The sequence below is a fragment of the Python bivittatus genome, unplaced genomic scaffold (genome assembly GCF_059951505.1).
Source record: "Python bivittatus isolate LINGU-HERP-01145 unplaced genomic scaffold, Pbiv_v1 ctg000050_np1212, whole genome shotgun sequence".
Taxonomy (NCBI): Eukaryota; Metazoa; Chordata; class Lepidosauria; order Squamata; family Pythonidae; genus Python; species Python bivittatus.
This window is the reverse complement of record NW_028277033.1, coordinates 10,982,501-10,997,718: the sequence shown is the minus strand read 5'-3', so window position 1 is coordinate 10,997,718 and position 15,218 is coordinate 10,982,501. Positions and strand designations below refer to the sequence as shown.

At 43.6% G+C, this 15,218-nt stretch overlaps 1 protein-coding gene across 3 annotated transcripts; it reads left to right on the top strand.

Annotated features, from left to right (window-relative positions):
* Positions 1–506: 506 nt before the first annotated feature.
* LOC112541069 (protein FAM13A-like) lies at positions 507–10,501 on the top strand. 3 transcript variants are annotated; one of them, XM_025168950.2, is made up of 6 exons: positions 507–1,653; positions 3,168–3,377; positions 4,902–5,085; positions 7,469–7,604; positions 8,625–8,779; positions 9,209–10,501. In XM_025168950.2, the coding sequence occupies exons 1-6, from the start codon at positions 1,455–1,457 to the stop codon at positions 9,210–9,212; spliced, it is 888 nt and encodes a 295-aa protein (XP_025024718.2). In that variant the 5' UTR covers positions 507–1,454; the 3' UTR covers positions 9,213–10,501. The 3 variants fall into 3 exon arrangements, with proteins under 3 accessions (XP_025024718.2, XP_087985934.1, XP_087985930.1); XM_088129808.1 differs by having other exon boundaries at positions 8,625–8,790; XM_088129804.1 differs by having other exon boundaries at positions 8,625–10,501.
* Positions 10,502–15,218: the final 4,717 nt, after the last annotated feature.

Genomic DNA, 15,218 nt, shown 5'->3' with positions numbered 1-15,218 from the left:
GTTATTATTAGAATAAAAACATTATCACTAATGTTAAAAAAGATTTTAAAAAAGATTTAAAAGAATTAAAGTAATATTGACTCCAAGAAACAGAACCATGTCTTCAACATATATACTAACTTTCATTTCAATAACTCAGTGTTCAAGAAAGATATTACAGAGGCAGCATGGAGTAGTGGTTAAAGTGTTGGGGACACCAAGGTTCTAGTCCACCCTCAGCCATGGAAGCTCACCAGGTGACTCTGGACATGACACACTCTCAGCCCAACCTACATCACAGGTCTATTATCGAGGGTCCAAAATGAAGGAAGAGCCCCATAAAAATCATCTTATAAAAAGGCAGAAGGTTCTGAAGACACCCACTCAAAATGAAAGAAAGGAACCATAGACTGGCAGGTCAAGGAAGGTGGCTAAATGCCAGCAGGTAACAATGAAGAGTGCTTGGATCAGGGTCCCCACAAGAAGATCTGTATCTCCCAAGGCAGCTATGAAGAGCAGAATGGAGGGGAAGAGTAAAGCCCGGGACAGACCAAAGCATGGTCAGGACAAGCTCTTTTCTCCGAATGAGTGTAAATCTTCCGGAGCAGCTGAGGGTTCCAAAGGCGCCAGCTGATGGTCTGGACAAACCCTTAAAAAATCCTGGAGACCTGGTGAAATAACTGGCAACTGGAGGAAGGCCAATCCTGCCTTTGTCCTCAGAAAGGGGAGAAATGAGTTGTCAAGAAGCTGGGCAGCTTTAGAAATGCGGATGATGAGTAAGCGAACCAACAAGCAAACTACAGAACAATCAGTCTGGCGTCAGGAACAACGGCAGATCATAAAGAGATTGATGCAGACAATCTGGCATGTACCAAAAAGTGTCAAAATAATTCTTTCCAGAATAAGCTTATCTCTATTTTTTATTTGGGACCTTCCTTTAGTCAATTGTGGGGATCTTGTAGGTGTAATATATCTTGCTTTCAAGAAGCACTTGGGAGAGGCTGATTTAATCCCTTCCTAAATGTATGCTTGATTATGTATAGGGCTTTTTCTGTTATAATTAACGATGATCTTGCATGGGGATCACAGTCATAAACTGTGTGTGTACAAATCAAGCAAGAAAGCAAATCAATTTAATACAAGATATACAGGGGACAAGTTAATTATCTGCATTTTACAGCAAGGATGGGATGCAGGAATAAATGCTGAACAGTAAAACTACAGGTTCTTACAAACCTGGAACGTCTTAGGCAGTAATGTTATTTCATGCAAAATACCAACAGGCTAGGAGGAAGGCAGGTTGCAAGGCCCAATGAAATCTTTGCTCAAATAGTGGAACCAACAAATGTCCCCCCTTTAATTACTTTGCATTCATCTTGCATATGACATTGATCCATGCACATTTTTCGTGGCCTACAACTGAGTTCCATATTCCTGTTGTTATAACCTTGACATTTTAGAAATGTCATAAATTTATGAAGCAAGGGCAAGAGCACAACACTTTCTCTTTGCAGCAGTCACTGTCTTCTGTAGAAGTTAAGCACAGTGGAAATAAAGTTGGACCAGAACCTCAAAGAATCTTTGGTTCTCCCCTTGATGCAGCCACCCAAGATGCAACACACCGTTCTGTTCCTTTAGTTGTCCAACACACAGTGGAATACTTAGAAGAGTTTGGTAAGTTCATGATCTCACTTAGTTGTGTACAGGCAACCATTTTCTTCCTTTCAGATGGAAATCCTCAACTCAGCCAGGTGTGTGTGTGCACTGGGTCAGGAAACAGCATGCACTTTGGGGATTAATATGGTTGGTGATGACGTCCGCTCAATGTCACTGATGAAAGGTGGCCCTGGACAGATACCGCCTCTTCTTCTGCAGTGTCTATAGGCAGTTCTGAGTTCTCAGGTGAATCCCAACCCTGTCCAGATCCCAAATCAAACAGAATCAATTAATACCAGGACCTACTGTAATCATCCAAAGTGGATTATTATAATCTGGTACTTCTGCTTCCAGGGGCATTTTTCTGGATGGAAAACAAGCTGACGCCCTCCTATAAAACTTGGAGGCATCCTAAAACTTTAGAAGCACAGGGCCAGCTGCATAGTAGGAAGCTTTTTCCTCTAACAGTACAGACAGCCTTACTAGTTAGACAAAGTAAATTCAGGCTGCTTGGGGTTTTCCCATCTGTTCTGGAGATACAGGAAATTCCCCTTTGGATTATGCACTTGCAATACCTTCTGCTGAAGGTGCCACCCAACTCATCATGGCAAGGATAAGGCCTCCACCTCCACACTAATCCTCTGCATCACCTTGAGTCATGGCTTTTACATAACTGTGTAAAAAACCACCAGCTCAACAATAAGAGAGTGAAATATCAGCATCACCTGGAGAAAAAAAGTTGTGTGAGCTACAAGTAGATTATGTGCAAATCTACTAAGCATTATATTTTGAGTTGGGTGCACAGTTTTCAGTGAGTTTGCCAGTTTTATTAGCTGGTTTTTATAATGTGTAAATTACAGTGAAAAATGGGTAAATTAAAGTGAAAAAGGTCTACTTAGTTCATATATTTTTTTCTTTACATTTGCAACATGAAAGTTGAATAACATTATGTTCTCTGGGAGGTAATTTTTTTCTGTTGCATGATAATAGAAATAATGCCTATGGCCAATGGTAATCTTAAGTACATTCACTTAAAATGGGAACTGAATAAAATTTGGTGTGTGTGTGTGTGCGCGCGCACAATATGGTGTTTCCTCCTCCTCCTCCTCCTCCTCCTCCTCCTCCTCCTCCTCCTCCTCCTCCTCCTCCTCCTCCTCCTCCTCCTCCTCCTCCTTCTATACTGTGATCAAATCAAACTAAATATAGTGGCATTTATTAGCATTTGGCCATTATGTCTTCCTTTGTCATTATATATATATATATATATAGAGAGAGAGAGAGAGAGAGAGAGGGGAGGGGGGGAAGACATAATGGCCAAATATGAAGAAATAATGGCCTTCTCCTCTGTTTTCCAGAATTAAGAGAAGGAAATTCTCCTTTCTTCCCTTAATAGAATTATAATATTTTTGTAAGTCTATGAATTTTGGGGTTCCTCCAAACCTGCTGATCTCTTCTATTTGTGCATGAACCCTGTTGGAGCTACTTGAGGATGCATTCACTATTAATATACCGGATGTTGTGTGTTCTCGTAGGGTTAAATCACAAAGGCCTCTTTCGGATCAGCGGATCAGCAGCCAAAATCAGGGCGCTTAGATTAAAGTATGATCGAGGAGAAGAAGTTGACCTTGTCAAGGAAGGAGATGTTGACTCTGTTGCCAGCCTCCTTAAACTATTCCTGAATCAGCTTCCAACTGCTGTTTTCCCGGAAGAGCTGTGCACTGATGCTTGGGCCACTTTTGAAGGTAATGCAAGTACATAGGAAGCTTGTTCTTCTTATTCTGACACAAGAAAGTGTGATGCCACGTCTTGGTAACAGGCTGGATCACACTTGCTGAAATCCTTGAGTGAGAAAGGACCACAGTGAAGGATACCAGGACATAGGTCCATGGCAGGACAAAACGCGCAAGGCAACTCATTTTTAGTCAGCGTTGCCCTGTGTCTCCTCCAGATCTGGTTCCAACTCCGTGTACTTTGGGCCATCCCCCAAGCTTAAGCTAATTCGTACATGACAACATTGAATAATATTTAAAGGAAGGGGAAGACCCAAAAGATAATGGCGAGATGGAAGTGGTGAGATCTCGAAGAAGAGAGGCAAAAAGTTGAAGAACGAAAGGCAATGTGTGAATCAGTGCATGGAGGAGGTGGAAGCAAGGATGGCTTATTAGGGTAGGAAGGTGTGAAAATGTACAGTAAGGGGTAGCGTTGGAAACTGGATTGAGCTGTACTTGATTTTCTTTTTCATATTGCGTGATATGTCATATTCCTTTGGTTTACTATTTTGTCTTCTGTTTCTGTACTTTGCACAGTGTTGTTTAACCCAAGGGGGGATAGGTGTATTATTATTGTTAAAAATAATAATTGCTTAACCCAAAGGGGGGGATAGGTGTATTATTATTATTATTGGTGGTGGTGGCCGCACACTCAGCCAGATGTTTAGACTGGATTTGGCATTTGTATCCACCTATTGAGTCCTTCCCAAGAGCCTGGGATAAGCGGATGTTGTTTGATGGCATTCCAGGTATCGTTGCAGGATGGAAGCTGTTCCAAGTGAAGCTGCCTTTTGCAACTGACTGATGGTGATTTTGCAATTATTATTAGTGTTATTGTTATTTCAAAACAAAAGTGTTCCGCTTGGGTACAAACAAGAATTTTAAAACAATGCTGTTTTGATCCACCTTGGGTAGCCGCACTGTCATTACCAATGCCGATTTCTGCATGCTAGCTTACTGTTACATGCACATAGCATTAACTCAAACTCCAGTATTGAATCTCTCTTCCCTTGATCATTTCTTCTCCTATGTTGTCTTTCTTAGTCTCTTTCACTTCCCTGAGCCTTGCGTAAACTAATGCACCAGTTAGTGCTCATAAACATGGGCCTTAAGTCACACGTTCCCCAACATTCTCTGTAAAGGCCATCGGCATCCTCACGACATCCCTTCCTTGAAGCGGGGCAACTACATTTCAGATGAGCATGAAACTGAGTCAACTCAGGGAGGCAGTGAAGGACAGGAAGGCCTGGCGCGATATGGTTCATGGGGTCACGAAGAGTTGGACATGACTTAACGACTGAACAACAACAACAGGAGTCCTGCGCACAATTCTTTTTTTGGGGAGTGCCAGTTGATAAACTTCTGTCATTTCTGGGGAATCCCAATTCAGCAAGGCTTTGAGAGCATGTGTTGAGACTCAACAGCTATGAAATACTGAACTTATTCTAACTGATGTTAATCTGTCTCTGTTAATCATTAATATCCAATCCTTCACAGAGAATAGAAACTGCACCACAGAGCAAACAAGATGTCTAAAAAGGCTATTAAGTAGCTTGCCGGAAGCACACAGTCGTCTGGTTTGTTTCCTTATTAGATTTCTCGTCAAGGTGGGTGCAAACAGTGATGTGAATCAGATGACACTGGAGAACCTGGCCATTGTTTTTGGCCCCACGTTATTCCGGTAAGAGGTTCTTACAGTATCTCCACAGTGCTAAAACCATCATGAGTTGCCATCTAACTCATCCTTCCTTAAAGGGACTGGAGGTGTTACAGGTTCACTTGATTAGAACCAGTGATAATTTAATGTTTGGCTCTGGAATCTAACTGGGCCTCAGAAGAGGCACATCAGATGATGGCAAAGTATGACATCATTTTATGATCCAAATTGCATCTCCCACAACTTGCATGTTCTTTACTCTAATAATGTCTCTCAAGAGTCAATAGCAGGGCCTAATATCTCTTATTGCTGGGATCCAATGGAAAGGGATTGTTTGCAAAATCATTCATTTACTTCCCTCCTAACAACATTTGGTTTTTCTCCATTCAAGAAAATCAGCCTTTTTAGTCATGTTCAGTATAACAGCATATGCGGGGCCTGTGGAGATCTCCCACCCTGATTCCATGGTTTGTGAAGCTCTGATGGCCTTTGCAAGGAGTTGTGACTTTTTGTCTAAGGATTCCATACAGCTGTGACAGACAGACATGCTGATGTCAGGCCTATGGATTCTGCTAACATGTGGTGGCCATGGAAGGAGAGGATGGAAAAGGGTTGGGTGGAATGAAACCAAGGAAGAGTCATAGGAGACTTGAAATCTATCCAGGCATGTAAAGATTTCCACTGCAGGGAAGGTATACATTTCATTAATTTAGATAGTGGGCATGACTGCTCCCACCTAGTTCAGAATATTTACTTCTGTCACATTCATTTGGAAGTAGCGCTTTGAAGGACTTGGCAGAGACCACTCCTGCCTTAGGGAGTTGCTGACGTCCATCTTCTGTGAAATACCAAGCCAGACGTATGGCTTGGCATAGGTCTGTTCTGCCTGTGAGATTGTGGCCCGGGTACAGGGCACTCTTTGCAGGACAATTGGAACATTCATGATAAGAAGATTTTGCCCACACTGTTTCCCCAGATGTATAACAGAACTGTCAGCTCAGAATTTGCCATGAATTTGGAGCTTCCTCCTCATGGAAAACGTCTGGTCTGAGAAAAGCCCCCCAAGGGCTGAACTTCTGGCAAAGGGCTGAGTGGCACTGCCTCTGGTTCAGGTATAGACTGAAATATGGGCAGGAGGAGTTTTCAGAGCCACTTCTGAGCCCTCCTTTAGAGGAGGCAGGTCTAGGATGCTTTACGTTCATTATTTCTATGCAAAAGGACAGGTGCAGCATCTGGAAAGCTTTCAGGGAGTTAAGTCAGCAAGATCAGCCATAATCCACTTGGGTTCTGCAACCTGAAATAAGAAGGTTGCTCCCTGCTGCTTATATTCTTTAACCAAAGCTTAAGGGTCTCCTTTCCCACATTCTTAACAGACTGACAGATATCAATCTTGTGTGTGTGTGTGTGAGTGTGGGTATGGCATGGATTGAACACCCCAAGGACTTGGCAGTCTTCTCTGATCACCTATTAATGTGCATTATTAAAAGGATGGTAAGATTGCAAACAAAAACTCAGGTCATTCATTCATTCATTCATTCATTCATTCATGGCACCTTACAGTGTAAGTTCTCTAAGTGGCCCACACTCAATACCATAAACACCGTTTTGGCACAAGCGAAAACATGAAGCTGTCCAATTCAAAGCAGTGTACAGGAAAGGAAAGCAGAACTCCTCGCGCTCCTGTGGATCCCGTGGTGTCCACTGATGCCGAGCGGGTGCCCAAGGCTGGATGCCGGCGCCCTAGTTAAGAAGTCCTGGGAAGACCTACAAAGGCTGTCAAGTGAGCCTCTCTACAGAGACTGTTCTGCACCTGAGATGCTCCGGTCTGGATAAAGGCGTGCGGGAAAAAGCCTTTTTCCCAGGAGCCTGATCCAAAGCGATTCAGACCTTTAAAATCAGGACTTCCGTGGGGCTTTAATGAATTCAGAAGGGGAGCTGGGTCTCCGGCGACTGATCAGGACCAAATAGGAAATAATTTTGCAGGTGTTCTCTGCCCAAGCTGCCGTTTCCAATGTGCAGTGGTGGCAAAGGTTAGAACAGGAGCTCCCAGCTGACCTTGGCTGGACTTGGAAGCTAAGCACTGCAGAGGGGGCTTCACACCTCCTCCCCACCCTAGGAAGGCTCAGGGTTTTCTACTGTGTGGCTTGCAGATCACAAGAAACGCACGTGAAGTGGGAATGTGGACGGGGTGGGGGACAAGAAAATTCACTCGCAGGGCTTCTTCAACTTCTGAGGGCTGTGGGAGTGACTTGCAAAACTGAGAGCAGAAAGGGCCCATTGCTTCCTTCCTTCATCTTTATAGCAAGTTGAGCAAAACTGAGTTTGAGAAAGATGAAACGGATGGCATTCCATCCTCCTCCTCACTACTCCTCCTCCTACTACTACTACTGTGGTGTGTATTTTCCAGAATCCCTTGCAGCCCTTCGGCATGTGAAAAGCAAACCCTTTGCAATGCCATGCTTCTGCATGTTCTTCAGCACTATGAGGACCTCTTTCTGGATAGCTCCAACCACCACTTCTCCCTAATGGAAGAGCAGCCCCAGGTAAGGACCTGCCAAGGAGGATCACTTCAACACACGGCCAGAGATCTCTCTGTGCTGGGCAGCCAGCAACGGCATAATGAATGCGTCGAATGCAAGCCAGAAACTTGATTGATGTTTAAGTGATTATTTCCCTTCCAGGGAGGGCAAAAATCATCTATTTCAGAACAATAAAATAAGCAGCCATTCAGCTGTATAAACAGCTGGCTTTTAAACTAATGTTCCTGTTGCAGATAAAAAAGAGAAACTAGTAACACTTCTCTGACACCAGTTTAGATCTATTTCTATACTGGTACCAAAGTCCAGAACTTATAAGGGATTAAAGAGTGCTAACAATTCCCAAACCTTGCACTTAGCTCTTATTTAATTAATATTATTTTTAAAATGCTGTTTAGGTTGGTTGTACAAATAAATTGGTTCAGGGCAATTGACCTTTAATCCATTATTCACCCACTGTATTAAATCAAGCATGCCTAGTCTCTGTAATGAATCTGATTCAAGAGTAGAATGAAGTTTATTATATTGCAATTATAGAATCAATACTGACGAAAATGTAATTTGTTCAGTGGGAGAAAAATGAGAAAACTACTGAGGGATATTCTAGCTTTGCCTTTTATCTGACCAACTAGTTTTCTGTGTATAGATTTTTCTCATTCTCTGTCCCCTGACCTTGAAAAATTGGCCACGTGGGTGAGCTGCTGTTTAAACTGTTGTTCAGATCTGAAGAGTTAAAGATAAGAGAGAATCCAAGTATCTGATCTGCCAGGCCTTTCCCACCCAGCTGTCCTGCTGAGACATTGAGACTGTAACTCCCAGAGTGATGAGTTGTAGAGCAACTCACCGTACATTTAACTACAAGGCGACATGTTGAGGAAGACTGCAACGCACAGAGGATCAAGGAGTTTTCGCCGATTTTCTAGCCATTTGCAATCTTACGGCTCAACAATTACATGTTTCTTTTGAAAATGCTTTCTGCTTCCCCCATCCCAGGGCTATCTTTTGACGTTTGCTTCTTCTCCACAGGATCTCCATCCTGCCTCGCCACCTCAAGAGCTCACCCAGCAGACCGAGGAAAATGAACCTCCGCAAAGGATGCCCAGAACTGCCTGGCATCTTCCATCCATGCGGTGGCAATGTTGTGTTTTTAATCTTTCTGTTCAGCACTCCGGGAAAGCAGGGTCAGTTTGAGGTTAGGATTTGCAAAGCATTCTCTGCCTGTTAATCCTTTTCTGGGGCAAATTCATCCATTTCCATGTCAAGCACCCTTCTTTCTGATTTTTAATAACTGAAAACAGTCGTTTTCAAATAATGCTTCAGACAGTGCAAGCTATGCAGACACGTCAAACAGATACTTGGTTATAAATGTGCGCAGATTACATAATTTGTGCATCGTTTGGATAACCCTCGATAATGTTTTCAAAACAGCAAAATGAATGATCAGGAGTACCCTGTTCATTTGAAGTATTAGAACATGGGACAAATCTGTCTTTGGTGGTAGTGGGGAATTACTGAATAAACAAACAACCTATGTTGGTAATATTACCTCCTCTTCTCTTTCCCCCCCTCTTCTTGGAGTACTTCCTTGTAACCAGCCTTTCTGATTTTAGATAGCTGGAACTGATTTACAGTGCTTTGACCAAGGATCGTATTGAGCATCGAGACACTTGGAGCAGGAGCACATTTCTACATTTGTGAGTCTATAGCACTGCAAGAGAACAGCCAGTCAGCGCTCACACTTCTTGGACAAACACTGGGTTATGGAGATTTATCAGCCAGCCAGGGATTGCTTGTCAATCAGTAACTAATGCCTTGTTCCACCCTTTCAGTTTCATACCCAAGCATATCTCCTTTCCCCTCTTAGGGGGAGAAAACTGGGTCAATTACTAGCATTTCTGTCTTTGCCCTGGTGCTCTGTGCCCATTGCCTTCCAAACCAGCCCCTCCAATGATTGAACTAACACCCTTAAAATGAAAAAGTGACCTGCTTCTGCTACAACAGAAATGCAGTTGGAAAAGAAATGTCTTCATTGCTAATAGAATGCCTTTGACACATGGATAATTCAGGAACTATTGCAACAGTAAGGACCTGGTTACAGTGACATGCAATCAGCAGGGAGGTCATTTCACACTACACTTCAGCTTACACTGCATCTGCTGGAGCATTTCAACTGGTTGGCAATTTAACCTTGAGCAGATCCAGGATCTTAGCACCATAGAATTGGAAAGAGCTAGTGAGACCATTAGTTGCCACCTCCAGAATGACCCTTCCAGAGTCATTCAGAAGTTTTGAACCACTAATTCCAATTTTGCCTATTTTGATTAGAAGGCCTCGGACAGGAATCCTTACTATGTGGTTTCATTCCTCCCATTTTTATTTATCCTACAGCTCTTATTTAAAGTGTTGCCGAATAGTCTTAGGCTGACCTTTAGACATCTACCCGCCTTGTTCTTCTCCCAACATGTAAGACCAAATCTGGAATAAAGGAGGAAAGCACTCAGAATGAACCTTTCCCTGCAATCTGCCAAGAACAAAGTGAATCATTTTAAAGCTGGTCACAGTTTTATTGGTCAAGTTGAGTAGATCTTCTATGAACACCAAACGCAAATGCTGCTTCTGCAATACTCTACTCCTCAAGGCTCTTTCTGTTTTTTCCCAGCATGCATAGTTCTTCAGAAAATATAAGGGGGATCTACCAAACTGTCCAGCAGAATGATGAGCAAAAGGGAAATTGTCTCAGTCCAACTGCCTGATCGGCTTTTTAGTTGTGACTGAAGCCCAGTCTTCCTTTCCCTTGAGGTTAAATCCATGCCAGTAAAAGTCTGCTTATTTAACCTAATCCTTAAAATCCACAATATGTTGCCAAGAGAAAGACTAAACATTACAAGAATCGGGGGGGGGGGGGGAGGCAGCCTTATGCTAATGCCATCTCACTCTTTCCTTAGTTCTGCTTGGATCACTTTTGTAGAGGAGTATGGAAATGGCCTTAAAGAAGAAATTCACCAGTTGTTAGATAAACACCAGTCTAGCCCTGGAAGGGAGGAGTACATGAGAAAGAAACTCAAGATTGTCCCACCTTGATTTTCACTGGTATAAAAGGAGGGAGAAGGAATCTCTGTCAGCTTTCAAGATTTTGTTTTATACCCTGTAACAATAAAGTAGAGTTCCCATAGTTCTTGTGGTGTCTGTTTCTTGACCTGGCCTACCTCAAAGGCCGACAATTCTTGAGGTACTACTATTGCGGACATCACAAGACAACTTGTACCAATGTGGCAAAGTAGAGGAAGGGAGACTTGGTGTAGGCTGTTCTTCCAAAAGCAGTACTTTTTATAAATCTTGAAGGATGGATTTCCGACGCACAATAGAGATACGCATACTTGCATTTTCCTGCAGTCTGTTTTGCTGCTCGGTGTATTTATATGGATGCAACAGACACTCTAAGCTAAGGAGCTCAGGAGTAGTTTCCACATGACCCTGTCACAGCAGAGCTGGACCAAATTCCAAGGCAGTGTCAGTCATACTAGTAGACAAACCGAGGGGGCAGAGGCCAGTGAATGATCGAAGGCTGTTCCTTCAGGTGCAGTGGAGGAAAGTAGGCCCCATCATTCACGATGGAGCAAGATTTAAAATTCTGTATTTTGCACTTAGAATTGGGGGGTGGGGCATGTGGGCCTTAGATTGCTCTCCATAAACTGCTAATGTGCCACCGCATGTAGATTAGCAGCTGGATAAGTCTGCTGTTTTTAGGAGAAGGTCATCTGCCGTGGCTGAACTCTGAACTCTGGAAAGCCGGATAAACTGCCAAGGAATGACAATTCCACTGGAACTTGGCAAGTTGAAAATCCTGGCCATAAGATGCGTGTATGTTTGAGGTGAAGCATCACCCAAAATTCCACAGTATATCCATAAAGTGACTCTGCGCTACATGCTGGAAATACACCCCCTTTTAAACTAAAATAGAAGCTCTTTCTCCCTTAAGTGATACACTTTTGAGAGCTGGAACCAGTGATGAGAAAGGTCAGAGGGGCTAGTGGGTGGGACCCGAGCCACGTCGTCGTCTTTCTCTCCTGACATCTCTTCTTCATTCTCTTTAAGTTCTGTAAAAGTGTGCGCTGGTGTTTCTTGCTCTGACGTGGAGATCCAGGGCATTGTGGTCTGTCAGCCATAAGTATGGCTTAGTGCAGTGGACGGTCCCAGTGGCACACCCTCACCTCCTCCAGCATAGCCCTCTCCATTCTGATCCTGCGCTGAGTGCTTGCTGGATTTGCACGATGGGCGGGAAGAAGGGAATTTTCCTTCTCTGTCTGCGCAAGAATGAAAGCCACAAGGGACTCTCTGTCTGGCTTCTGGTGGCTCCCTTTGGCTTTAGCAAGTGGGGGGCAGAGGGGGCCAGAGTCCGGAGGAGAACCCACCCCAGGCTGGATTCCCCTCCCCTTCCATTTCTTCCGTATGGCCTCTTCTCATCAGAATCCATGGTAGACAGACAGATTCGTTCTGACAACTCTTGCAGGAAGAGACCAAGCATCTACTTGTTGCTAAGGCAACACAAGGATGAAATCCTCTTTTTTCTCTCCTTTAGCAAGTTCTGCTCCCTCCACTTCAAGGCTAGCCTGGATAGATCAAAAATAGCATATTCATTATGTACCTTTGAGATACCTTTTTTCCTTTTTCTATCTGTCAGATTGAAATTCTCTTTAACCTGACATAATCTTTTTCAAAGGAAGCCCGCTGCCTGTAGAGTAGATCTCCAATAACACTAAGCCAAAGCAGATAATTTTCAAAGCAAGTGACAAGGTTAATCTCTCTGGCCAAATTACTGAACAGAGCAAGAAAAATAAACATTTCTAAAACACAAAAAACGGTTGACGTGCATCCTGTTTCCTCTGGTCTGCCAATGAGGAATCATACGCAGAGAGGGTGATGTCCTGCACTGGATTCTGAGTTGTGAGAAGGACTTGCCTTAAATGGGATTCTCATGATGTTTTACCTGAAGTCCTCCTGGGTCACCCCTTTTGATAATTCACAGAGTACTCTGAGCTTGCTTGGATTGGACCCAGACAATCCATGGGAACATTGTCTTTCACATGTAACACAAAAAATCGAAGTCTTTCAAGTGAAGATGAACTTCTACAAACAGGCTCATGGGATTTTCTTGGAAGCAATATGATAGTGGATCACTATTGCCTTCTGCTAGGATTTTTTTTTTTTTTAAGAAAAATCCTAGTCCAGTCTTGATGGTTGATTGACTATGTGTCATCAAGTCAGTGTCAACTCTTAGCAACTTCCTAGGGAGACCTTTCGTCCCCAGTCTAGCCCCTCAGGTTTTTCAGTGGTGCTCCCATGATGCTGTAATTGAGTCAATTTACCCTACTGGTGGTTATCCTCTTCTTCCCTTCCATCTTACCCAGCACTGTAGACTTCTCAAGATCTTTGCATAATGTGTCCAAAATATAATGATTTGACCTTGATCATCTGTGCCTTAAGTGAAAGCTCCAGGTTGATTTGTCTGATGATCCATGTGATTTTTCCTTGGCTGTCCATAGCATTCTCAGGAGTCTCCTCCAACATCCAATTTCAAAACCATCAATACTCTTGCTATGCTGCTTCTTTAAGATCCAACTTCCATGGAGAGTCACATAGAAAACAATTGTCTACATGATTCTGATCTTTGTAGGCATAGACACTGGCATCTGAATATCTTTTCTAGAGCCTTCATTGCTACCCTACCAAGTGCCCAGGCTAGCCTACAGCTCTAGAATGTCCTGATGGTCTGCCGTGCAAGGCCTAGCCAGGCCCAATCCTGCTTAGTTTCTGAGACCAGGTAAGGTTGGCCAGATGCTGCTAACTGCTGAATGTCACCCACTAAAAATTCAACTGGGGAAGCTTTGCTTTGCGTGCTAATGCTGTTGGCTTGCATAAAGATCCTGATATCTGGCGCAAAATCCACATACACACCCTCCATTCATAAGATGTGCCCTTAGCTGCATGTGAATCTATTTATCTTCTGCCAACAAGTATGATGACATTGTAATAAACTGGCAAGTAGTTTAAATAATGAAGATGATTAGCACCAAACTGCTGAAAACCAGTGTTACAAAAACATGCTGAAGGGAAAAAAAGAAACAGCTAATCACACTCCAATATTCCTAAATCTGATTAATGACATCAGGGGGCTGATAAAGACTGATGGAAGCCCAGGAGCAGAAATCTGAAATATGGTTCTGTCCTTGTCTTTGTGTGAGAAACCCTAAGAGAAGAACAATAAGCAAATGACAAAATTCTATTGCGACAGCCTTCTCTATTCTTTTGCAGCGCAGCCAACGCACGCTGAGTGTGTTGCCTGCAAGCAGGGAGACTTTGTGCCCAAAGCAATTCTCCTAAAGGATTCTCCTTTGCACATGGGGTTGATCCTACCTTCTCCCCCAACAAACCAAAAGGCTAAGGAGCTTCAGACTGTCCTTAGGCGGAAGAGGCGATTCACTTTGAATGGGAACTAGCTTCTGAGTGAACAGGTGTGCATGTTAGAACACGATGGCCATGGTGTTAGAAATGGCTTTGATGAAGAGGATGCATAATACATGGAGAGGGACATTAAGTAGTCAGAGAATAACCCTAAGTAAGGACCCACACTTTTAAGGGCTTTGTCCTTTGACATTCTAATAAACTGCTACTCCTTGAGTCGTTTGGGGAAAATATTTTACGGCTATTGGTTGCCACAAGCCCGCGTGGTTACTGTGTGTGTAAACACCACTCTATATGGTGGAGTCATTGATCCATTCCATACTAAGATGTTAAGAGAAACGTTGGAGGAGAGCTATTTTTAATGTACTTTTGCCTTCAAATTAATCTTCTGTGGCTGGTCTTGAGCCCTTCGGTTGCCATGGAAACTGCTACAGCTCCTCAGAGACTTAATTGCATTCCAAGTTTCGTAAACTTTCTATTAACCTTCACCTGGCAGTGAGACATGTGTGATGCTAGATAATGAGCTGAATTAATAGTCTAATATGATGGACGTGGTTTCTCCTCATCGTAGCATTTCTTCCCTCAAATATCCTTTCTCTCTATCAAGTGAGATTACCTGTAAACACCTGTATGGATGCACCTTGCTGTTTCCAAAAGGTCTGCTGTCATGGCAACTGGAAGGAGCATCCCTGGTGAGGGAGTGTCAAAAAAGTCAAGATGGCACTGCAGGATGCCAGGCTTGACGTGACAGTGAAAAACGGCCACGGGCGTCCTTATGAGCGGTGTGAGGTTGCCTTGTCTGATCAGTGGGCTCCTCTCCACGGTGGCGCCAGGACACACTGGCAAAGCTGCCCTCTCCCGAGAAGAACTGGGAAGGATGAAAACTGACTTTCTCTTTGGGGATGGCATACCTTTGTTTCCTCTGATCACCGCGTTTTTTGGATGCCAGGAAGGTGGGCATAGCTGGTGGGCAAGCTTGGCTTCTCCTGGGAAGGCTACTCTGCTCAGTGGCAGGACTTGAGCATCTCAGGGCTGCAGCTTGCTGGCTACACACTAAGTTACTCGATGGCAGCAGAAGCACAGCGGGCTCCAATTTCTAGCTTAGAGTGGTCAACTCATCCCCACCATGTTTGAAGAGGAGGGTCCCTACCAATTAAG